The sequence below is a fragment of the Strix aluco genome, chromosome 1 (genome assembly GCF_031877795.1).
Source record: "Strix aluco isolate bStrAlu1 chromosome 1, bStrAlu1.hap1, whole genome shotgun sequence".
NCBI classification, from domain to species: Eukaryota; Metazoa; Chordata; class Aves; order Strigiformes; family Strigidae; genus Strix; species Strix aluco.
This window is the reverse complement of record NC_133931.1, coordinates 144,180,555-144,207,273: the sequence shown is the minus strand read 5'-3', so window position 1 is coordinate 144,207,273 and position 26,719 is coordinate 144,180,555. Positions and strand designations below refer to the sequence as shown.

Genomic DNA, 26,719 nt, shown 5'->3' with positions numbered 1-26,719 from the left:
ATTGTCTTTTTCCTCTGCATTCTTAACTAAGGAGCCACTCACTGTGTTGCTTCCTGGACCAGGACACTGCCCCAGTCACACAGCCATACAATAAACAATATCAACAATTTATCTGCTCTTATCGTGTCTTAATTTCCTAGTCCTTGAATCTACAAACTAATTAATATTTTTCATCATAATTTTTTCTGTATCATTTGAATCAGGGAAGTTGAGATACAAACATATTTGGCTTTTGTGAGGGGAAAATCAACAAGAGGGGATATTTTACTCTAGATTTTATCTTAACATAATAGCAAACCAAGAATTTGCAATGTAATGAAGGATTGATGTAAAAAAGGAATAAAAAGTAAAGAAGAAAGCTGGTGTCTTAATGGGAAAGCACACTATGTATTTAAAGTTACAGCAGTTCTGAAATAAAACATCTGTGTTTGCAGATCTGACAGGTCTTTTTTGAAGTGCATGACATAAGGAAATCCTAAGCATTAACATTTTTATCTATAGCTATCTTAGATCTGACAATGAAAAATTATTTAGTGTAATTAGATATAATTAGTTTTACAGAATCTGGCTTGTGTAAAACTTTATAGACTGTAGAATGCCATGACATACTCTCACAACTCCATATCGGTTTCTTTTACTGAAAGCAGTTCTAGTTAACTTTAAGCATTGTCACCTGAAAGTACAAAAGAAGCACAAATATTTTCCAAGGCATGTGAAAATGGAAGAAAGTCTGGAAAGAAGACAGTCTTGATAATTTCTCATTTTTATATGGAAATGATTTTCTATTCTATTAGCAGGAAAACCTTTCTTTTATCAAGCACCTGCTCTGTTAAAGGGCAGAGAAAAGGATAAATAAATAGAAAATAGTAATATACACAAAGGACATTTCTACTTTAAAAATGTAAGGCATGTTTGTGCTACAGAAGTAAAGAAAAGCAGTTTTAGTCATTATGGGATGTCTATGGAATGTAATATGGCATTCTAACACCCAAGGATCTCTACCTATGTGATGGGGCTGAAATGCAGTCCAATCAAATATTGAATCAGCTGCTGAAAAGATTTCAAAATATATAGCAAAGGCTTTGTGGGTTTAAACTGGATTGAGACACTGTAACTTGAACAGCCAAGCCATGAGCTTTGAAACCAGAAGCAGAAATCTCTGAGAAATCCTAACAAAACTTCCTATTACATCCATGTGTAAGAAACACTGATGTTTTAGCAAAATGGTACAAAGCTCTCCAAGGAGGGTAGTGTAACCCTAGAACAAGCTACCCAAAGAGATGGAAGCCTCTCCAGCCTTGCTAGTTTTCAGGACTTGGAGGGAGCAAGCTGTGTCTGACATGATTTAGTACTGATGATAGTCCTTGCTTCAGCTAGTTGACTGGACTAAATAAACCCCAGAGGTTCTTTCCAGCCAACATTTCTACAATTCAAAGTATAGCCGTTAAGGGTTAAAGACTCTGATGTAATTTCTAATTGACTGAGCAAGGCTTTCACGCACATTTGCACCTTTCAATAAATTATAGTCTATGGTATTCCTATTACAGAAGCCATGTGGAAAGATCATGGTGTTTTACCTCTAAGAAGTACTCCCTTTTATTGGGTGTATACTGAGCAGATTTTCCCCCTACGTTGTCGTACTAAGAATTTCTATTACGGCTGTAGAAATTGGTCCAGATACAGCTTTTCCACTGAGATAAAAACTGCTTTGTGGAATTAATGAACAATATGTAGGTAATCTGTGGTTAGACACAGCAGGACACTTTCAACTTTGTCAAATCTCAGGGGCTTCATCCACACACCAGATTTTTACTTTTCACTTAAAAATTGTCCAAAATTTTTGTCCTAGGTACAAAATCTTGGAAATGTATTAATAACTACATAAAAACCTCAGACTCCCTTTAATAAGGTACTTTCATCCCTATTTTTTTGGGGCTGTAAATCCAATGGGGTATCTCAGTCCTGGGGTATTTTATGATTGCTAGAACGGTTCAATCAGAAGGCAAAGTACAGTGTATAAAGGAAAATATATTTTAATCAAGAAACTAAGCCTGTAGAAAAGAACAGCAGGAAGAATGGCAGAATAAAACCTACTAAGGCCCAAAGTAGCTGAAATACAAATCAATGTTAAACTAAAAGCAAGGGAAATATTTCAGTTCAGTTCAAGAAATGACACTTTGGTTTGGCACAGCTCCATCATAAAAATTGTGGTTTGGATTCTCAAATACAAAATTTAATGATTTCCACAAAATTAATTTCTATAGATATTCTAAAATTTAAATTTATATTTTAAATCCTGACAAGGTCTGGTATACACAGGTCTGAAGTGAGGGATGTTTATAAAGAAAACCTTTCCTAGAAAGTATGTTTTACATATAAAGCAAGCAGAAAAATAGGGCCAGCTTTTCACACAAGCATTTACAAGACCTTCATTTGTAAGTGTAGGTCTTTACCACGTGCCGACATGTTTCCACACACACTTCCAGCCCATGTCTAGGTGATTACAGCTGTGTATATAAAACCTCCTTGCAACAGTTCAATTTCTCTGTGTCTATTCTAACAGACTGACAAACAAGTAGAAAAACTACGTGCCTCTGCTTGTATTGTACTAAAAATTGTGCATAATGGATCATCTGCAAATAGGATTTCCTCTTCAAAAACTAGGAGAACTTTCCCTCCTCAATTATACTTATGCAAAAGTGTAACCCGATCAGATAAAAGAAAAATTTTTCTTTCATAAATATTTCACACTACAAGCTTCTCCAAACTGGGCCTCATATATAGTATTCTACACCAGAATTGTTTTAACCATTCAGGTAAGGTATTCAGCAGACTTTAAAGAAATATTTTTGGTGGTTTTGAAACAAATAAGCACATTTATTCACTACAATTTCTTCATGATTTTAGTGAATTTATCTATTTTGGTTCTTATAAGGCTGGAAATTTTGTACCTCAAACATTAATGTGTGGAAAAAGTACACATTGTGTATACAATAAAAGCATTACTTTTACTGAGGGATAAAACTCAAGAGCATTCAAAAACATTGAAAATACTGAGAAGCATTCTAGTGTAAGGCATTCTCCTGGGGTTTAAAATTTCTGTTTCAACTGCCTTAGAATACTTCATCGCTGTGAAATGCTTCACTGTTGCAGTACCTCCTTGTCTTTTTCAAAGGATATACAATGTAACAAGTGCAGTTTGTAATTATGTTTTGAAAAGTTTCATAGTTCAAAGTAATTGTCTTATTTTGGTCATTTATTTTATTTTTATTTATTATTCATGTATGACAGTCCAGGGGCTAATTATTTAATGTAAGTGCTGCAAGATTTTAGCGCTTAGGGATATGGTGTAGTTAAGAATGATCAGTGTTAGGTTAATGGTTGGACTAGATGATCTTCAAGGTCTTTTCCAACCCAGGTGATTCTGTGATTCTGTGAAGAAAGAATCCAAACTAGTTGACTGAGTCTTTAAAATACTGATGTCCCTAAATGCTTCACAAGAGTGGTAATCATAAACCATTTCCTTCATATATTAACTAGAAATTATTTTTCAGCCAGATTAATTCACTTCCCCTCTCCCAGATATCCAGAATAGACAGGTGAGTATATGGGAGTGTACGTTCTACATAACACTGGACCTTCAAAATACAGACACCCCAGGTCAACAAAGCATTATAATTCATTTTACTAGTTTGAAGATGTCAGCACTCATGTGTGACATAACTGTATTTTTTTAGTTCTTTTTCTTAGAGTTGTCTCTTAAAAACCAGAAGGAACCATAGTTCCAAAGTAACTGGTTTTGTTATTACCAGTGGCAAAAAATTAAGAAAGCTGATAATCAAAGACATAAAGTAGACTGAAAGAGAGATTAAAATCAAACATTCAGGTACAGAGATGAGAGATTGAAATGAACAACTGATCATGGCTAGTGAATGATGTGCTGTGCAATTTAGTGAGCATGAAGTTCTTTCCTCCCCTGCAAGGATTCATAAATTTGCACATGCCAGTTCAAACCTGATGGATGTGTGCATTTGGAGCGGTGAAACTAAACTAATATTTTGTAGCAGAACATAGTTTTCTTGGCCAAGAGCCTTGGAAATTTACAAGTACTCTTTCTGGCAGTGAAGAGGATCCACTTAGTTCTACCAGTGCAACAAACAAACTGAACTGCTGTTTCCACCCTCAACAGAGGTGATGAGAACGGACCAGGTTGTGCTGAGGATCTGGGCTGAACCTTGCCACCTAACTGGCAACACCAGATCAGGTGTCAACTGAAGACTTTCCCAAAACCCCATGAGTAGTTCATTACTATGAGCTCTTATTAGGCTGAACACTTGTTGAAATTACTAGAAGCTGTTTTCTCATAGGTCCAGACTCAGACTCCAAAGGGTAGGTCTGGAATCCAGAAGTATGTACTTGTACCTGCATGCACTGACCACGTACATGACCTGGGTTCAAAACTTGATCATTCCTCAGCATTATAATTTTGCCCCATGTGTTTTGTTAACTGATCTACCTGACAGCCCCAGTACCTGGAGATCTGTGATCATACAAAATCTCAGCTTTCATAACTTCTTAAAATTATGTTCCTGGTTGTCAATGTTGCTAAGAATATGTTGAAAATAGGAATCTCAGAGGGTTCAAAAGCAGACTGACAAATACACATTTTAAAAATCTCATTATTTTTTATACTTCTTTTCGTTCTGTTTTTTGAATGCTTGGATTTGGTAAAAACTGCTCATGTCACATTCAAAACCAAATTTATTAATTCTCTAACAGAAGCAAATGTTGTACAGAGACAGACTTGGGATGATCTGGGATCATTAGTAATTAAGAGAATTCATATATGAAAAAGAAAAATAAAATCCAAGCCTCTATCTCAAATTTGATACCACCTCTTTTGGCACATCTAGCCATTTAAGTCATTAAACTGCTTTGCAAAAACTTCACAATACATAAATATTTACCTGCTTCTACAACACATTATGAGGATTAATGTAATATGAAATTACTAAGAGTTAAGTAATTATTGCTTTAACAAATTAGATATTATATTGACCAAGAACGGGAGTAATGACACTGATTTTTCCAATATGACTTCTACTGTTACTTACTCCATGGTTATGCTGGGTCCAAGAGCACCAGAAACTTGTGTTTGTTCACTAACATACATTATTTGAGGAAGAACTAGCAGATACACATACCTGAAAATAGTCTTTTTCCCAAAAAGAGGATAGCTGGAGTTTTAACCTGAATAAATGTACTAATGCCACAAGTATCTGTTGTCAAGGATATATATACTTAAATCTGCAACTTCAGAATTCCTGGCAAAATTGCTCAAGACCTTAAGAAAACTAACAAAGACTGCCTTAGGTTTCTTAGCATAAACTTGGAAAAACCTTCCTGGCACCGAAAACTTTCCAAGCTGTTGAAACTCAAGAGAATTACATTGTCAAGAGGGCAATGACTCTACATGGATATTGCAGCTTGATGCTGACTTACAAAACTCTGACAAGACCGAAGCTACCAGAGGGCCACAGAGGACTTAGAATTTAGGAAACCAAGCTCAAGAGTCTAACCTAAAGTTTGCATCTAAGTCATTAGACACCTACATTTGGATAGTATGTATCAGCCAACTTCTGCATCAGGCCAGAAATGCCACCATCTTTGCATAATTAAGACACACAGAGCATCTATCCTATCTGCACCCCATGGGGATCCTTCAGCCACCTTGCCCCTTCATCTAAATCCCCTGAAGGACTCAATAGGGAAGGTAGTTGTGAACTCTTGTTCTTCCTCTCTCACCCATCACTGCGTGGCTCTAGGAAATTTAATTGCAAAAGAGTATGTGGATTGTCATTACACCTATTACCTCACTGGTAAAAAGAAACATGAAAGACTTTGTACCTCTGTTCTTCTCATCCTTGAAGAGTCCAAGACTTCATCTCTAACTTCACCTGGACACTGGAGACTCTGAGTGGAGACTCAGGCATTGGTCATTCCTCTGTTGAAATCACATCAATTTGGGAAGAAAAAAACCCAACTAGGACTCAGGGAAGAGAGCTGCCCAGGAAAAATGCTGTGTGAAGTAACCCATATATCAGGATATGGTGCTCTCTTAAATAGATTTGCCTTGTACCCGTATCTTCCATGCTTTAGACACAAGTTCCAGTGCCTGAACCCCATGCTGAAGAAAAGTGAAATTCAGTAACAATGCCTCTCCCTCCTTCTGTGGCCAAAAGAAATCAGCAGTCTCTTGTTTTGTTTTTCACCAGAACAACATACTTCATATCTGTGCTCTGGATGGAGACAAACCCCAAGCTGCTTGCGCAGACTCAGAGGAGTGCATAAACTTCTGCAGAAAGGGGCAATCCTTACTGGCACAGGTACAAACACAGGTAAACTTTCATAAAACTAAACACTGCTAGATTTACCAGTTTGGATCAACACTATTGGAGGGATTCCTATGTTAAATTCCATTATGTGAAACATACATGTTCTTCAGTACCTGGAAAAGGACTTATAACTTCCCTGCAGCCCAACATAAGGCATACAAAACTTGAGTGAAAGGCCCTGAAGGCAAAAGCCTATTTTCAGCATTTCCTACTGGTTCCACCCAGGTGTTATGCAGAACCTCATTCTACACCTAAATCTGCCACCCACTGCCTTGAGAGTTAATTCAGGGTATAAATCCTTCATTGGGAGCCAGGCATCCAAGTCCCATTAAAGGCTCTGACTGCAAGCGTGTGATAAACAAAGTGTGTGTGTGTGTGTGTGAAGTTTTCTATTGCCATGTATGTGAAAGTACAGTGGTTCAGTCATGACTGAGTTCTTCACAGAATCACAGAATTGTCTAGGTTGGAAAAGACCTTGAAGATCATCCAGTCCAACCATCAACCCAACATTAACAGTTCCCAACTACACCATATCCCTAAGCGCTATGTCGACTCTACTCTTAAACACCTCCAGGGATGGGGACTCCACTACCTCCCTGGACAGCCCATTCCAACACTTAACAACATGTTCTGTAAAGAAATGCTTCCTAATATCCAGTCTAAACCTTCCCTGGTGCAACTTGAGGCCATTCCCTCTCGTTCTATCACTTTTTACTTGGTTAAAGAGACTCATCTCCAGTTCTCTGCAACCTCCTTTCAGGTAGTTGTAGAGGGCGATGAGGTCTCCCCTCAGCCTCCTCTTCTCCAAACTAAACAACCCCAGTTCCCTCAGATGCTCCTCATAAGACCTGTGCTCCAGACCCTGCACCAGCTTTGTTGCCCTTCTTTGGACAAGCTCGAGTAATTCAATGTCCTTTTTGTAGTGAGGGGCCCAAAACTGAACACAGTAATCGAGGTGCGGCCTCACCAGTGCTGAGTACAGGGGTAAGATCTCTTCCCTGTCCCTGCTGGCCACGCTATTTCTGATGCAAGCCAGGATACCATTGGCCTTCTTGGCCACCTGGGCACACTGCTGGCTCATGTTCAGCTGGCTGTCAATCAACACCCCCAGGTCCCTCTCTGACTGGCAACCCTCCAGCCACTCCTCCCCAAGCCTGTAGCGCTGCTGGGGGTTGTTGTGGCCGAAGTGCAGCACCCGGCATTTGGCCTTATTGAAACTCATACAGTTGGCCTTAGCCCATCACTCCAGCCTGTCCAGGTCTCTCTGCAGAGCCTCCCTACCCTCGAGCAGATCAACACTCCCACCCAACTTGGTGTCATCTGTAAACTTACTGAGGGTACACTCAATCCCCTCGTCTAGGTCATCAATAAAGATGTTAAACAGGAGTGGCCCCAAAACCGAGCCCTAGGGGACACCACTCATGACCAGCCGCCAACCGGATTTAACTCCGTTTACCACAAGTTTTTGGGCCCGGCCATCCAGACAGAGTTTTACCCAGCAAAGTGTGTGCCCATCCAAGCCGAGAGCAGCCAGTTTCACCAGGAGAATGCTGTGGGAAATGGTGTCAAAGGCCTTACTAAAGTCAAAGTAAACAACATCCACATCCTTTCCCTCATCCAATAAGCAGGTCTCCCTGTCGTAGAGGGAAATCAGGTTTGTCAAGCAGGACCTGCCTTTCATAAAACCATGCTGACTGGGCCTGATCATCTGGTTGTCCTGCATGTGTTGTATGATGGTACTCAGGATGAGCTGCTCCATCAGCTTCCCAGGCACCGAAGTCAAGCTGACAAGCCTGTAATTTCCCAGATCATCCTTCCAACCCTTCTTATATATGGGTGTCACACTGGCCAATTTCCAATCTGTTGGGACCTCCCTGGTCAGCCAGGACTGCTGGTAAATGATGGAAAGCAGCTTGGTGAGCACCCCAGCCAGCTCCTTCAGCACCCTCGGGTGTATCTCATCCAGTCCCATAGACTTGTGTATGTCTATGTGATGCAGTAGGTCACTGACTATCTCCTTATTTTCTTATTTTCACAAGTACTGTAAATTACAAAGCTAATACAAAATGAGTAAAATCCTGAGATGAGAGTAGAGGTATTTTATTGAAATAAAGATTTAAATAACTAAAGAATAACCTTTACAGACCTGATGTTAAAACTTCTCCCAGAGTAAACACATATAGTTTATTTTCTATAAAAGCACAGTTGTTTTTTTTTTTTATTTTAATTTTTTAAAATTTTGCTCTGATAACAACTCCTCCATAGTCAGAATGTAATGAGTGGTACTGTGCGTGGACTAATAAAAAGTTACAGCTGAATTTCTGGTGGACAGGAAGGAATTTTTTTTGAGACAATTACACAAATTATACCTGACAGCTTTGACTATCTAAGGGAACCAGCATTTTTACTCCTGGCCTTCTCCTAATCTCCTCACTACACTCAAGATAGCTGAGTTTCAACAGCTCATATAGTTCACAGAATGAATGCCTTTAGCAACAGGAAACATTTTCAATATTATGTCTTTCCCCTAGAGACAGATCGAAAAGTCATTTCTCATATTTGATAAGAACTTGAACGGGAATTGCATGGTATATACTAATTCAAAACAGCAGACAGCAAAAAAAAACTTATGCCTAAATCTGATACCAGTTAAACCTATAGAAATGAGAGCCAGTGTCTTGAAGTCAACGGAATTAGGGTGGTAGGGTCAGCCAGGAACCTCAACACAGTCTAGTCTCTACTTTGTGTCAGCTAAAGGAAAGTTAATCTTATTTTTACAGATTGCTGAAAATCATGCCGTGTCTCAAGGAAACATCTGTTTCACCAGTGAGGACAAATGAGGGGAACAAGGTGGAATGTAACAGAGAGGGATCTGAAAAAGCTAGAAGGAAAAAACAGGACAAGGACTGTACCACTGTCTCAGGCGGGTGGGAATGACAGTCCAGGAGTCATGTTTTCATCAGATGTTAAGAGTCAAGCTGTTGCACATGGAACAATTGTTTCCTGAGATAGGAGAACTTGCTGAGGTAAAGGTTTCTAGCACCTGAAAACAGTGCCCATACTGGATATCTTCCAAATACCTCATGTAATCAGTTAAAATAGCAGTTCTAAAATTAAGAGATCCAGATTTTAACATTATCCCAATGCCACCACACCATGACCGTTCATGAATAATATTCCCAGACACTACATCTTTCTCATCGTGCAACCATGTGGCTAAATTTGTGAATGTAACAACGTTTGAAGATTATTTGCAATAAGAATGTTGCCTGAATAAGGACAAAAAAAAAAAAAAAAAAAAAAAGAAAAGAAATAAAGACTTATAATTAGTCCCAGCAAGAACAAAGCAAATACAGTTTTCGGTTCTGGGTATTTTCATAGGGAGAACTTTATCACTCCCATTGCCCCAGTCGAAAAGCAAATTAAGCACCTCATTTGTTTAAATTAGCCAGAGAAATAGATACACAGAAACAAATGCTACTCCCACTAAAATCAATGTTGTGAGATCTGGGCTATGGTGCATATCTGATGGCACAGCAAGGTCCAAAGTATTATGTTAACAGTAGTGCAGCTTTAAAATGTTTGCTTTAAGTGTTAGCAAAACCGTGGTCTTGAAATCAGTGCCGCAGGCTTTCTGAGCAAGCACTAAATGGAGTAAGGAGGTTGCTAAAAGCTTTTTTCTCCCTCTGCCTCTCACCCCAAAAATAGAAGCAAACATAAAAAGCAAAGAAATCTTTTCATTCCAGGCATGGTTTTCCTTTCTTAGAACAAACCCATCCCTGTATGTCAGCTATTGTATGCATTGCAGCATCCATACCCAGGGTACAGATTTTCAAGCGGACACCACCTGAGCCACTCCAGTGAAGAATAAAAAGCATACTTTCCAAGGGGAAGACACACTCCTTTTAATAAAAATGTATAGGAATTCTATTTTTTACATTGTATTTTTTAATGCAGCCAGTTAGGAAGCCTCCTAATGCCTGGAATGAACTTTGTATAAGATCTACTGATGGAAACTTGAGTCTCTAGTTTTGGTATTAATGTAATAAAATTCAAAATCTAAAAATTAAAACCTGTAAATACAAGAGTAAGGTTCATACTCTACTGCTTTGTCTGCAGTAAGAAATCTCTTTTACATGCACTCCAAAACTGCACAAAAATTTCCAATTGAGGCCTTCATACAGAAGGAACAGAATATCCTCTGTCTTACAATAATACTACCTTTATTATACCCCAACCAAGATTTCTCCTGTGTGCATTGTTTGTGATTTAATATGATCTCCAAATCTCATTTTACTTTGCTTAATCACTCATACCCTAAATCTCATCTAACGTTCTCCCCTCAATATATCACCTACATGGATGCCGTGAGGTGTAGCAGACTGGTCATTTAAAGTTTTCTTAATGTGAAAAGAAAGGCTAGTTAAATATTATGAGCTGAGTATCACCAGAGCGAACATTATAACACACAGAGGGCCAAGACTTAACTTCATCGTGTTTCACCAGCAAGTAGTTTGCATGTGGAGAGCAATAGCATCCACACTGATTGAAGAAATTACATAATCTTATTTTTCTGCTCATATGTGTGACACGTAAGCTTAAACAGAAATTTTATGAGCACTGAAGTGGTCTTTACAAAATAATGGTTCATACCAGGTATATGGAGTTTTCTGATCTCTTTTTTTAAAACCAGTTTCTAATAATTTAATATTTTAAACCTCTTACCGTTAAAAACGTAAAGCAAACCCAAACAAATCCCCAAACCATAAAATATTTAACTTAGTGCTAGAGATAACTTTAGAAATAACCATTCTGACAGATAGAGAACTAATATCTATAGAAGTTTTGCAGGAGTCATTGCAGTATAATTTTTATTATACACTTGCATCATCTAAATATTTTAGAGACTATTCACAAAGGTGGTAGAACAGCTTCCCAGAAAAAAATGCAAAACCACACTTTTGGAAAAAACTGAAATAAAACCAGGCTGTAAGCTCAACAGTGAAGTCCTTTTGCCAGGTAGGACGCTAAAGTCTAAGAGTACACACCGCTAAGAAGTGCCTTGGCCCATCTGATGGGGAGGTGCATTGCCTGCACCTGTCAAGGGAAGGTCACCAAGTCTCACGTTGAGATGAGCCAGTGCTGAAAGGCTGTTAAAGAGCAGTTCCTGCTAGAAAGCCTGCTAGAAGATGATCAGTGCATGATAACTCAGATACAACACTCTTCACTGAGATGCAAATGGGACTTCAGTGAAGTGGCTCTGTTCTGGATAAACTGGGATTTTCTCTAATGAGGTTGTTGAGACACTTGTTTACTGCTGCCATTGCCTAAGAGAGGACAAAACTGAGGGGTGAAAATGTTTTTGTAGCAATAAATGCCAAAAGCCCCAGGGGACGTGAGGAGAATTTCCTGAATGCAGCCTTGGCTCAGGGAAAAGGAAGAGGAACAGGCTGCATGGGGAGCTCAGCCGGGAGCCCCACCTGGGGAGCAAGGATGGAGCCCATCTTCATCATTGGGACTGCAATGAATGCTCTGAAATCAGCTATCATTTATGGCCTACATAAGCTAACAATGTGTCTTAGCTACTTCCTGCCAGAGAGACTCTTCTTTTTGTTATTATTATTATTATTATCTGGATTTGTTTTTCTGTTAGCAGTATTTGACCAATTTGTGCACAGTGGGCTTTCTTTGTATATTCTTGCCTACAGCTGCAGTCTTTTCTTTGAGAGGTTTACACTCTATGAGGAGTTCAGCAGCTGGTCACAGACCTGGTTTACAAAGGGAAGGAGAAATAAACAACCAACTAGAAGAATAAAAAGACTCCATAAAGCTTTCAGTAACCTATGAACAAACCAGAGAGATGTATTTATTGGGCTTTCTTCTTTTCCTCTTCCTGACCCAGCATCCTCACCTCATCTGAAGTCAGGCATCTTTAACATACTTGTCATTTTTCCTTCAGACTTATTGTTATTAGACGATATTTAGATAGATGACAATGGGGTTAAGAGAGAAGAAAGAAATTAAAGAAAATAAGAATAGGGAATACTGCAGTCTGAATGCACCTCATTGAGCCTTCGTTCACAGGTATTTGCCTGCCTATATCCCCCACACCAATTTTTTTCTGTTGGGAACCTCTATTTCACCATTAGATACTCTTTCTTTATGAGAGACACATGTGTGCATTCTTTTCTTCTCACAGATAAGTTACATACTCTAAATCATTCATATGCTTTTAAATCATGTCTTTAATGTCTAACAGCATAAAGAAAACTAGCAGGGCTTCCCCCTTCCAATTAATTTTATCACTGTCCTTGTTTCTTCTCCTGCTTCAGTGAACACATAATAGATTTAGGCTAAGATAAATACAAGTAGAATTAAAAAGATAGACCACAAGGAACCAGAAAGAAAAGGGAGAAAAAGGGTTGCTTGACGTTGATATGACATCTGAGAAAGACAGCAAAAGAAATGCACCTCTACAGTAAAGCCAGAATGACTCACGTGGGAAGATGTGGAGTATCAGCTGTTGCACTAGTGGGTAACACACCTTGAACAGCGTACAAGTACCTGGTGATGCCAGGCTCTTATACAAGGTGTATTGTTTCCCCATTGTACCACCACACATGGGTACAATCCTTAGAAATAATAATAAACCTTAAACAAAAAGGAAAACCTTAAAATCTAGAGTCAATCTGGAACACTCAATGAAATCAGAATGAAGGCTGGGGTGGAAACTAAACATTGGATCAAAATTGAACTTTCCAAAACCATCTCTCCATTGATAAACACCTCGTCTGCTGTGCAAAAGACCAAAGCTTGCAAACCAGCCAGACAATATTTCCAAAGGGAGTTCTTAACTTGAAGGCATTTCAGGGCCTATCTGTTTCAATGTACAGTAAGGAATAATCAGCACACTCAAGGGAATGCCTCTGTTGAAGAATTTGCCTAATTTGCAAAAACAGGATGAACTTTCTCATCTACTCTTTTACACAGTATATCTAGCCCTTTCCTATCCAGATCCTCAATTCCCCAAACATTGAATCACTCTTAAAAATCTTGTTGTTTTCTACTTTTCCCATTTTCTTTTCATTTTAACCCTCTTTTTAGACTGACCTGAAATTCAGACCACCAATCTCTTCCTTTTTTCTACAAACATCACTAAATAATTGTATAAGATTAAACAAAAAAGGAAATATTGATTGACTTATATATGTGGTTTTATATATTTACATACATATATATGTGTATGGTGGAAAGAAAACTTACCTATGTCCCAGGTAAGGGGGTTATTCTGTTCCATCTCCCTTTTCCCTATGACATACCAAATGCAGGCCATCCAGTGAGCAAGCAAGGCAAACATGGACATGAGAAGCGTGAGAACTATTGTGCTGTGCTGGGAGTAACGATCCAACTTCTGAAGGAGACGCAAGAGGCGTAGCAACCGCACTGTCTTTAGGAGGTGGACAAGGGAAACCTAGGAGAACAGGGAGAGAAAGCAACTTGTCAGCAGTTGACTTCTATCACACAGTTCTCTTGTTTCAATGAAAGGAAAGTCTATCTTCTAAAGCTCTATGAATTTTTGCCCACTCTTTATTCAGTTACATAGCTGCATATTATGCTTAGATTAAAGCTTAAGACAGCAGAGAATAATACAGATGGTTAAAAAAAAAAAAGTATTTGAGTTTGTTGTGTACATACATATTTACTACTCCTGACTTAAACCAAACAAATTTAAAATACTGGGAGATCTTTCATTTTGTCTTTTTTCATGCAGTTCTTTCAGATTTAATTTAAAAATCTGTGTTTGTGAAAAAAATGGATCCTTCCCTGCTCTAGAAGAGAAGCATAATTGTCAAACTGACCAATGTTCATTTGATTCCAATATGAAACTACAAAATAAACATCTTCAAGCACATGATGATTTTCAGTTTCTGTTAACAGCCAAACAGTAGGCCTAATTCAACTATATATGAGATGAAACCAGCTTAATAATTAAGCCTGGAAGAGACAATAACATATAGTAGATATTTTGCAGAACAAGGAAGCAGAGAAGTGAGTGGAGAATCAGATTTGTTCTTCAGATTTAAACCTGTGTTCAGGGGCCTGGGCACATTTTACTGGTTTGTATTAGAACTTCTAATACTACTTCTGAAATTTCTTACCTAAAATATTATTGCTTTTCAAGTGTATGGGGTAAAAGCAACACCTAATCTGCTCAGCACCCTAAGTGTACATCAGTTTATGAAGTGCATAGGCTTTGGCCTCAGGGGAGGTGCAGCAATGCACAGAGTGAGCAGTCTCTGGATGACCTCATTCCCTCCAGAGCATCCTCTAACCTACGCCCACACCAGAGTGTGCACAGCTCCCAGTTTTGCACATCCTTTTGCTTTTGCTAATCCAGAATAACCTGAAATTAAGCCTTTCTGTTTATGTTACCAAAACTAATAATCTGAAATCTAAATTTTATGTGTGTGTATTCACTAACAGGTTGACTGATAAATTCTGTAACATGGGGTATTTTAGATTTATTCATGAAGACTTAACAATTCATTGATTTTATTCCAGTCTCAGGAATTAAGCGGGTGGGAAACCTGTAAAAGAGAAAATAAAAAAAAAACCTACAAACATTCTTTTTTTTTTTTTTGCTACTACAGTTTTGATAGTGCATAAGTAATTCTCCCACAAGCTTCTTTATGCAGCATTTACTGTCCTTTATGTCTTTTTTTTTTTTTTTTCTCAAGAACCTTTACATTTCTTCTCATGTACATAGCAGGGGAAGAAAGAAATTGACAAAAACATGACACTTATTTAAAATACTTTGAAGTTCACTGCTGTCAGGAATAAGATTTGACATTAGAGCACACAAACAGTTACAAGGTCTTCTCTTTTTGCATTTCTTTTATCCATCTTGTGTCATCTACAATAAGTCGGTGAAATTAGTTATGTCTGTGGCCTTAAGCACAAGGATATCTGCAATTCTGGGGCAGAAGGCTGTAAAATATTTGAAGGAATTGCCATGTTTGCGTTAATATGATCATATAACTCTTAAAATATAATTATTCTAATTGAATGCCATGGCACTATACCAACTGCCTCTTTTTCTGTGATAATTCATTTCCCAAAGTCTCCTTTTCTTCTCTCACATCAGCTTGCTTGAATCAAACATGGTTCTGGTTGCACTCTTAAGATAAAGGGGTCCCTATTCATGACTGACTCTTCAAGGTGTTTTAGTAATATATAAACATAGTTATAATGATTGTATACATAATGATTGTATATGTGCTACGGAGCCTTCATCTTTACATGGGTGCCTATGTTCTACTACATCACAACCAAATAATGATGACTTAGGTGAAATGATTTTTTTATTAGATTTTCACAAATAAGAAACTTCAAAAGGTCCATTACAATAAGTGTGCCCTGCCACTTATCACTTGTGACTAAATTCTGACCATTTTTAGTAAGTTACAGAACATTGATAGATATAGAAACAGTGAATCAGATATCATAATGTTCTTTTTAACGTGGAGACATGTTTCATTTTAAGGCCTAAAGACCACCTCATTTCAAAATAATTTCTGCATAAATTTAAACATAGTTGTAATTAATCTTATGTAATTACACTGAATTTTCTCATTAGTCATGCTAAACACTCTTCTTGTATTGTGTCCAATCTGTCATTGCAAGACCTGAAATGCCATCAGGCAGCTTTCTTTTCTATGTCACAAATTTAGAAAGACAAAATGAGGATTCAGCACTCTTATTTGTGCCTGCATAGGTTTTGCTTTGCCCACAGATATAAAACCATCTAAATTTTCCATTTGGTTAATCATTTTAGACTAGCTGGGTTAACCTTTTCCTGTCAAAATGACAGAACTTTTTCTAAACCTAACACAAACTCAATCATAGCATAATGTTGAGAAGTACTGAGAAATAAAGTTGCTACAAACTAGTGATGAAATTCTCTGCTTGAAAGAATCATCTCCCACAGCAAAAAGGAATTAATAAGGAAACGCGATACATTTTAAGAAATTACTAGTGGTAGGGATCTTTAATCCTTTTTGTCTGCTTGGTTAATTGGTTTTCCTCAAAAAATTATACTCTTGCTCTATAACCACCAATAGTTACTCAGAGAGGAGCAGGTTCAATCATGATAACTTAATGGGCTGTTTTTCACTTTGGCAGCATTTCACACCACATTTCCACAGATTCAGGGATTCTTTACGTCAAATGAATACACAGATGGAAGGAGCTGGGGTCTCAGCAGGCACTGAGGTAAGGCAGGAACGTCTCAGACCTCCCAAGAGTCACCCATTTAGTGACAGGGCAAAATCCCTGCAAGGTGTAAAGGCAGTAGAGCCAACTCATACAGTTTCACATTTTTTCTTTCAAAATATCTCCAAGGATGGCGAGAGACTCCACAGCTTTTTCACGCACTCTAACTCCACAAATCTCCAACGGGAGGATGACATTTATGTGCCATACATACCTATGTATGTATGGCACTATACCTATAGCTTGCAGAATTTAGAGCATCCCTAAAGGTTTGGCCTTTGTGCCGGGGCCTGAACAGCAAAGGAGTGAGATGCTCCCTGATGCCCCTTCTCACCGTTCTGTTGAGGCAACATCTGAGAGTCGATGGAGTGAAAATCTGAGAACAGACATGAGGAAATGGCTTATTAAATCATAAAGTCTGAAAACAGTGGAATGTGATTAACACCTCCCCCCATTCTTGAAACAGTTGATAATCATTGTTATCTTGAGGATTATATTAACAGTTGTCAAGTTTTGCCTCGATGGGAAATATGATATAGTAAGGCACTGTGTTCCCATCAAGGAATCATATAGTGAACAAAACAACTGAGTTTGTTGGGGTGAATGCAGAGTGCAGACTCCCAAACTCTGGATTTGCTCTGAGTTACCAGAGGTAAGAGAGGGTTGGCCCTTGACTCTCTATTATTTAGTGGTCTTTACATATAGCAGTTAGCTCTCAAAGTTGGGCCAAAGCAAATGAAGGAAGCAGATTGGATCTTGAAAAAACTTTTAACAAGGTATTTCACTCTTGGAGCATTCAGGGAGCTATGCCTGTCAGTCAGTCTTAATTTTGAGATCAACATGGCTATATATTGTTTTTTAATTGGGGCTTAGTGTTAGGACTTAATCTAACATTAATTGCCTCATTAAGGATCCACTGCTAACAGAGGGACATTTTGGTGCCCCTGGATATTCTTAGTCACCATATTAGTTATCTTATTCAGTAAAAAGTTTAAAAGTACAACAGACAGGAGATGTGTATATTTCATATTATAGTAGCATTTTTGATATTGTGACATTTTAACTGTAAAAATAATAATTAGCTAATACTTTCTTTTCCAGAATTCAGCATGGGACATATATCAGTCTTCCCAATGAAAAAAACAAAAGAAAAAAGAGCAATTTTGGTTTTTTAATTTTCTCCTTGAAGGAAAAGATCAGACCTGGTTCATTTAATGAAAAATACTTAATGGACATTAAACCAATACAGTTTGGCTGTTTGGTTTTAATGTAAGGGATAAACTGAGATAGTAGTATATTTAAATAAATTACCCAACAGTTATAAAAAACCAGTAATTTAAGAACGTGGAACTCTTAACTGTCTGGTTTTAAAAGCACCAGATTGATGGTTCTTAATGTAGCAAATGGAGTGAAAAGGAAGATCATTGAAGGCAATGGAACAAAATGATAAAATCAAACATACCTTACATGGGAGGCTTCCTGACTAGTGTTTTTCTACGTTTTGTTTTTGATATGTGTCTATCCTATCATCTATGTACTTGTCTGTAATTCACATTTAATGAAAATGGGATTAAGTGCATCTGTTTACAAAAGATCAGAATTCTGAGAATTAGAAAGTGACAGCTTAAAAGCCTAAGTCTCTTATGTGAAAAATCCGCAAAATTGAGAAACCTTTGCCAACATTTTTTCCCAAAATTAAACTTTCTGATTTGGAGGGGGAGGGGTGTTTGGGATTTTGTTTGTTTGTTTGCTGTATTTTTGTTTAGTAGATTCTTACTCTACCAAACCTAATAGGGCTATCAGAAGAAAAACCTTTGACTTAGCATAAGTAAATCAATACAAATGTAACCCATCATGACTGTGACATCACCAGAAGTTAGACCCACACATTTTGCAAAGCACCTTAAGCATTTTGTCATTATATTCCTAAAAAAGATGAGTTGAAATCAAAGCCAAAGTTAAATGAGAATTGTAAGTAATAGATGTTAGAACACACAAAAATTAATGATCATACTGTAATTTTTTTACTAGAATGCCCAGAGGTATAGAGAAAGAAGATCCCTGGATGAGTAAAGAATGCTGACCATAACAATAATTTACTTTGCCACAGTAACAATTTATAAGTCTTGAAAAATTAAGGATTAAATTTATGCAGCACAAATAGCAAAAGCCATAGGGAATTGTGTTTCAGTATGGTAAGTAAAAATGAAGCCAACGCAGGTCCAACTGTTTACAATGTAAGAATAATTGAATAAAAAAAACCAGTACATATGTGTCTTTCATGATAATAAATGGCCACTTTGACACTCAATCTTGCAATACTTTTAATTAAAATGTACAATACATTGTATTCCTTCCTTCAGCATCCATTGTGAAAATACACTACAGAGCTGAAAAAAACACCAAAGTTAATTCAGCTTTAGTCTTCAGATCTGGAAAAAACCCCCAATGAACCCCTCTTGAAAAAAGAACAATTAAAAAAGACAGGTTAGTACTTACCACAGTGACATTGAAAGCATAAAGAAGATCGAAAGGAAGTGCAGCAATTAAATCAATGATAAACCAGGTAGTCACGTAGTGGATACAAATAGATCTTGCTTCAAATATAACTTGGCCAGACTTGCTGACATATGTTGTTCGGAAATTTAAAATAATATCTGCTTGACAAAGAATGAACAGAATCAGAGACAATGATTTCTTGATTCCTGGGGATAACACCAGGAATTGTTTCTCTTATGCATGGCAAAAAAACAGATGAAGAATCTAATACAGAAACAGATAAAATATAGTGGTAAGAGATCAACATACACAGAGTTAAACTAATCGATGCACGAAGTTTTTTGTAAGGAGCAAAAAGAATGTTTAAAGCATTTAAAACTCACTGATTTCAAAGGGAGTTTGAATTAAAAAAAACCCCAACAGTCACATTGCTCTTTAAACAGCACCAAATATTTGTATTTTTCTTAATGAAAAATGAGGGTATGACTGCTGTGCATAAAACCTATTTACATTTCTTTTACGATAAAAAAATCATTAATTACTTTATTTAAAAGGTGTAATTGAAACTTTCTTTTAGTCATAACTGTCCACCATAGAGAACAAATGTCATGCTCAAGGATAACTGTTTGTTTATCAACAGAAAAGTGCTGAACTCACTTGAAAAAAAAGGCTTTTGGACTACGGTGGAGATCACAGAAGTGATATGAATTGCTTGGTGGCTTGTGCATTTTGTATGTTCCTATCTAACATTCCAGGATGAGTGTCTTTCAATACGAGATATACTTTTGACATGTCTTGCTAAAGCACATTAACACTCAAAGAAAAGCTCAGGTCTTGACAACAGAGTCTCAATTATTTTCATGTCCTACAAGACAAAGACTATAATCTGTCCTCAAGCTATGCACCCAGTTTCTACTAACATTAGTGAGAACTATGTGTATAACTTTTACAATGTCAGAAAAGAGTGCAGCCAACCATCAAGACTGGTGTTTTACAGCAAGATAATTAGCCTGCTGCCTTGCAAATTGTAATGCCTCATGCTGAAGACCATCTCATAAAAGAGAAAGAAGTGATCCCAAGTGTTAGGAAGACATTCAGAGTGTGATTGACTTTTTTCCTCATTAAAAACTAGCAACGGCAGGGTGATGGTCTTGGCAGCCTGAAAGCCAGTGGACTCTAATATCCAAGTTATGAGAGGCAGCTTCCTAGATGCTAGTCCAGTGTGTAACAGACTTGTCAACTGTGTTATCTGTAATCTAGGTAGCCTATTACTAAGTGTTACAAGGAGGGAACTGCACTCCCTGTGACGTCTGCCTCTGTCTATGGCAGCAATGGCAGCGCTGACTCGATTCTGTCTGCTAGATGATGTCCAATAAGATACACCTTCAGCTGCCTCTTCTACACTCTGCTCTTGTAGGGAGGTAACAGCAGCAGCTGCTGGGGGATGGCTCTGCATCATATACAGCATGGAGCGTGCAGATGTTTGGGAAGTGTTTGCTGCCCAAACAGATGTTTCTCACAGTCTCTGGGGAAGGGGACACAGAAATGACAAATGGAAGCACCTACAACTGAAATTCAGCCTCTTGCCCACTAGCAGGCTAAAGGTATAGAACATGAGGTCTGTCTTGCAAATGGAAATAAACACAGAATATAAGAATTTCATAGCCTCAGTCTATTCAAGGGATTTTTTTTTTTTTTTAATCTTTGGATGCAAATATCTCCTTTCCTCACAGCTAGTTTCTTGTGTATTATATAAACCTGCTCCAATTCAGCACATACCTGGAAAAAACACAAGCTATGAAGTCCTAAAAATCAAGCATACCTCAACTTTTGCCTCTTCATAATTAAAATACAATGAACACTAACAGTACTGGTATTGTAACTTAGTTTTAATGCAAATGAAGTTAGATCTAAAAAGCAGGTAGTAGTAGGAGTAGTAGATTCATCTGCTCTTGGTTTTGTAGGTAAGTTTCTGGGGCTTGAGAACTTCTTTTTCTGCTATACTCACATGAGAATGAATGACTAATTTCTGATATACATTTTATCCTGCATTTTTCATTCAGTGTATGAGAAATGTCTGCAAAAACCAGCACGTATGAACAGACTCCCCCCAGAAAGCAAAATTGGAGGATAGATTTTCCAGAACATGAGACACAAAGCATTGCTACCACTAGAGCCATAAAAAGACCAGTGGGTGAGCTTTGTCCCATTTGCAAGCTTTTGTACAACCTAGACAGCAAAATGCAAAAATGAACATTAAAAGATTTTTTCCCCTATGATATATTTGAAAATCAAAAATCTGAAAATCGAAACTTTATGCTTATATAGAACATGTACACTGAAAATGGAATAAATAAACATTTATGCAGCTCTCTTTAAATGAAGCAGATTTTATTAGGTTCTGATTGTTAGGTATTTTTCCCCTTTCCTGAATTTTCCTGTTTATCAAGAACATTGTTTTTTACCTTTCCCGTGTTTTCTCTTTTTTTATTGTAGCTTTTTTCTGTGCCGTACTTCTGAAATAAGATGGCTTTGCAAATGACACTTTTCAATAATAGTCTAGTGAGGACAGCCAGCACACAGACTTACAGTAAAGGAGAGTACTGTAAAGCAGAGCAAAAGTATCTGACCAGGTTCATCTTAACTGAGTAAATCAACGATTTAAGATGATCTGACACATTATAAAAGCTCAATGGAAAATGCTGCCTCATTGAGAGGGCATGGATTGCCACTAGTCTATATTAAAGCATTCTTTCACTTCCAGAATTTTATTTTAGAATCTTTCGGTACTAAAAGAACATTAAAAATAGAATTTGTTTGACTCTCACTGCACCAGGATAGCATTGGAGAGTGTTACCTACATGACTCAAATGCTTAGGGCTAACATTGTCTACATTAGGACCAGGCAGATCCACTATTTTATAACTTCTTTTTCATGTCTTATGAACATAGATACTCAAATAGAGCAGCCACACAATCCATGGAGAAATTACTGTTGAAGTCCTATAATAGAGTTCACACTATTTTTCTTACAAAGGAGTTTGAAAATTAAATCCATCCACCTATTAATTTTACTTAGTTGCTTACACTTAATTTTAAATATAATGGAGTAGCTGACACTCAGACAAATTACTAAGTCTTATCCAGGTTTGACCAGGAGATCTGTTGATGTCACTTGATATCCATGACAGCATTTCCATCTTAAGAACAGCAATATCAAACTTTCTTTCTTTTAGTGTACTTGTAGAGATGCTTTCCTCCATGTTTGCTGTGATGTGCTACTTGCACATCATGATGATGGAAGCTATGAAGAATTGGAGTTAAAGATCTCTACATATCTGGGGGACAAGGTATAGAATGTTTGCCTAAAGCACTGCCAAACATTGGTATAATGTTTTACAAAAGTGTCAATTTTACCAACTTGTTTAATTCTACACAGATTTTCATTGACACACACATTTTGTGAATTTATATTATGTTAGATGATGCACTGAACCATAAAAGGATCTGATGAAATTCATAGCTGCTATAAACCAGTCATGTTTCATTATATACACTTGATATTTTTTCTTCTTAACTGAAAAAAAACCAACCAGGTTTCAAAGTTTCATCTCCCTAGAGTTTTTCTTAAAGTTTTTGTAACCTAATCAGAGAAGCACTTCTATGATAGATCAGCTTCTACAAAATATTAATTAGACTTTCAATTATCATGCAGTAAGACAAATGCACATTTAATCATTTTCACTGCCATATGCATATTTCATATATGTATTCCTCACCCTTAAAGAAAGGATAATTCTGTTGTATACGTTTAAAATCTTATAACAAATAGATGTTAATAGTTCCAGTTCTAAAACATTTTGGTATTTCATGTACTAATTTCAAGTTCTTCAATGTGGATAGTAGAAATTATTTTTCAGCTATATTTGATCCTGTCTTTCACTTTTATGCCTGTTCTACTTTGGCAGTGAAACAGGCACAAACAAAAAATGTATGCATTTTTGCAAGGACAACTTATGTCTACAAAGGAGAGATCAATTACTGAAAAACATTGTCTATTCATATTATGTAGGATGCTAAACACAACATCATAGGTGCCTTCAATTTCAGATATATTATGGTTGTTCTATAAGCTTAGTAATAAAAATTCCTAACAGTTTCTAAAAAATAATAACTACGTAACATGAGATTAGACAAAGGTCTTTTCCAACCTGAATGATTCTATGATTCTAATTTGGGATAAATTAGTGTTGCAATCTATTGTAATGGGGGTTAAAAAATTTATTACTGTTTGGATCTGGAGAACATAATCTTATCATATATTGACACTGTGAAAATATGACATAATCTAAGATGTGCCCTTGAAAGTGTAAAAGAAACTTTTTTGAAGACCCCAAGGGTTTTGTCAACATATATGTTTGGAACAAATTTTGAGCATGAATTAACATTCAAGACATTAAAGAAAAATAATAAGGCTTCCAAGTTAAAAAAAAAAAAAAAAAACAAACCAAAACAAACCAACCAAACAAAACCTCACAAAGTTTTAAGATACAAAATAACCCAGAAAATGTAACTGAAATGCGGAAAAGATCGGTGACCATCAAAATTTCAATTTTGAAAGTGAGAACAAAATGTCATTAATTTTAAATGACTAAAAAACCCTGAAGATGTATACAGAGTATTATAGTCCACTTCCCTCTTATTTTCTAAAAAGAAGAAAACTAAAACTCTGGTTTTGGAATGAAGTAGGAAAATTTATCACTCAAAATGATGCTGTAGATGGCACAGAAGTTTATCATATAACAAAGGAGGCATTGGACATTTCAAGGAGATTTTGAAGACAAAGTTCCACCTAATATTCTAAGTGGAACTTGCTGAGAGCAACTTTCTGAATCACCAGTATTAACTTCTAATAAAATCTCTGAAAATTGGAGAAATGCCAAGGAAATAGAATTTGGCACGATAATTTTAATAATGGGGGGGACACAATGACACGGGCCACTAAAAGTGATGATCCAGAAAACAGTTCATTTGTTAATCACAAGAAAAGCAGATCATTCTATCATATATGTTAAATATACAGTAATAACAATACATTTTAAAGTGTAACTAATGCCGTAAGTTCATGGAGAGTGTGAAATCAACACACTGTCTTTTGCTAAGAAAATGATATGGTTTTGATATAGCTAGCAAGTTGATTGTCACAGAATACTTAGATGTGATAAATTATTTCAATCTGTATCATCCTAATTTGAAGGTTTGGATTAAATAGAACGTGGGACACATAAAACAAAAGACAAATCTGGCTTTCTGTTCAGTTTCAAAATGTTGTTACTATGGGTTTGTTTATAAACAAAACTGTTTCTAGATGATTCATCTTGGCTGATTAAGTTCACACTGATACAGTAGTTTTTAACAAAGAAAATGGATGACTATGGCCAATTCAAATCCAAATATAAAATGGGTCAAATATCTCTGTATGATAGGCAAAACACATCCAATACCCAAGAAGGGAAAAGATATCTGTAGAAGGGGAGATTCTGGCTTGGAAAACAAGGACACCAGAAGAGATTTCTAATAGCTAAGAGATTTCTACTAGCTAAGAGTGTTGGTATGGGCTTAGTACAAAGAGGTGGCAAAACCAAGAATATCACCTGTGAATAGAAAACAGTTCATGATTTTGGTGAAACAACTACAGCCATACAACTCTAGCACCCACACCTCAAGACAAACGAAAAGACAAAGAGAAGAATTACAAAGAACTGCCTGGACTTCACTTTACATGATGTTATAAATTCAACTTTCTTGGATTACTCAGCTCCAGAATTCTAACAGAACTGACTTCTACTTGTTTTCATCTACTGATAGGATTCTTAGGCAAAATAGACTACACTGGGCAGACATTGACTTTAGGTAAATTAATTTTGGAAATCAGATGTGGCTTAGCAAATGAGGTGATGAACTTGCATCATTTGGATTCACATCAAACACTCATACTGTATAACACAATGTCGTACTAAAGATATCTAATTTATGTTCAAGCACACAGCACTTAGATATATGGACTCATATAACTTATATACGTGAGGTGAAAATATATATATGTAGATGTGCTAGGGAGAAGAAAGGCAGGTTTGACTGTCATGATCATCCTTTGCAGCATTGGGTTACTCTGTTTTCTCTTTCATTTCATAGCTTTAGGGGGAAAAAGGACTGATTTGCATTTCTCCCTACATGTTCTTTAGGTAGGCTACACTAAGACTGGGTAAAGATCTTCAAGAATGTTAAATATTATACTCAAGAAGCAATTCTTCCCCCCACTGGTACACTACTGAGGCAAAGAGAAGAGGTAGAGAGAGCACAGAGAGATCATGTTGGATCATTCCCTTGAGGTGTCAGAAAACATTTCTTTAGGATGCTTTTTGATCAAATGCCCAGTTCTAATGCCAGATCTGGGTCTAGAAAAGAATTACTTCCCAGGTTTCACAGGCAGAAATGTTTTGTGCTGTTTCTTGCAGTTTGAAGCTAGACAGTCTGCTGTGATAATTTGAAACATACCAGTTAACCTATACACTGCTAGTAGTGGATCTATGGTATTTCTGACAGCTTGATCCCTGCCATTTCCTCTCTTTTACCCATTAGAGTTGAGTCTCCTAAATTAATTAAATCTTTGGGGGAGTTCTTGTTGTTTTGGCACAGTGTTGATCCTTCAAATTTTTCAAGCTTTAGTGCATAAGCCTTAACACGAGTGACCTGGACACATACCGGAGGCTATCTGGTTCCATGCACTGTCGTCTTGCAGATTATAGTTGGTTCATGTTTTTAGAACTACTGTTTTAATGCAACAAAATCCTCAAGCTGAATAGAACATATAAGTAAAATTGGAGATATAGAGTTAGTTGGTTACTATACATGTTTACAGATCAGTATGGTAGCACCAGCCACATACATAACTTTCACACAGATTTGCTTGATATAGGTAAGAAAGAAAGATAAGGATATTTGCATCACTAGTACTTTGAAACCTCTCATTCTCATTTGTTTCAGAAACCTCAGTGTGTAGTTATCAAAGTTAGAAAAAGGATTTTCTTACTTATTGCACATTAGCGTTTGTGAAACATCTAAAGCTTTAACAGAAAAAGAGATAACTACTTGCTTTAAACTCCCCTAAGCCATCCAGTACACCAAAGGCTTATCAATGTGCATATGGAATTCACTGTTCAAGATTGAAGAGATTAGAGGGTTTTCTGCACCCTTTCTGCCTTCTTATCAAAGCAATTTAGGAAAACATCCCCAGACAACATTTATATACATAAAATTGAACAGGAAATGCTAAGTGCTTCTTTCTGCATCCAACTCATTAGATAAAAAACCAGAGGGAGGTAGGTAAGTGTGATCCATCTTTTATTTCTTGGCAGTTTTCTGAGCTGTACTTGGGTATAAAGAGTTTCTTCATCTGGGCAACCTTATTTACAGCTTAATTGCTGTGCTAAAGTACTTACCAAGAAAGCTGTAAAGGAAAAAAAAACCAAAACCAACCAGAGCTCCTGAGG

At 36.9% G+C, this 26,719-nt stretch overlaps 1 protein-coding gene across 2 annotated transcripts in view; it reads right to left on the bottom strand.

Moving 5' to 3' along the window:
* KCNH8 (potassium voltage-gated channel subfamily H member 8) overlaps positions 1–26,719 on the bottom strand; it is a 193,422-nt gene that overhangs the window by 58,546 nt on the left and 108,157 nt on the right. Inside the window, exons 6-8 of one of the 2 annotated variants that reach the window (XM_074838629.1) lie at positions 19,167–19,324; positions 17,002–17,043; positions 13,659–13,866 (exon numbers count right to left, since the gene is read on the bottom strand). In XM_074838629.1, coding sequence (XP_074694730.1) covers positions 13,659–13,866; positions 17,002–17,043; positions 19,167–19,324 — 408 coding nt within the window. The remainder of the gene's footprint in view (positions 1–13,658; positions 13,867–17,001; positions 17,044–19,166; positions 19,325–26,719) is intronic. The other variant, XM_074838637.1, reaches the window with a different exon arrangement.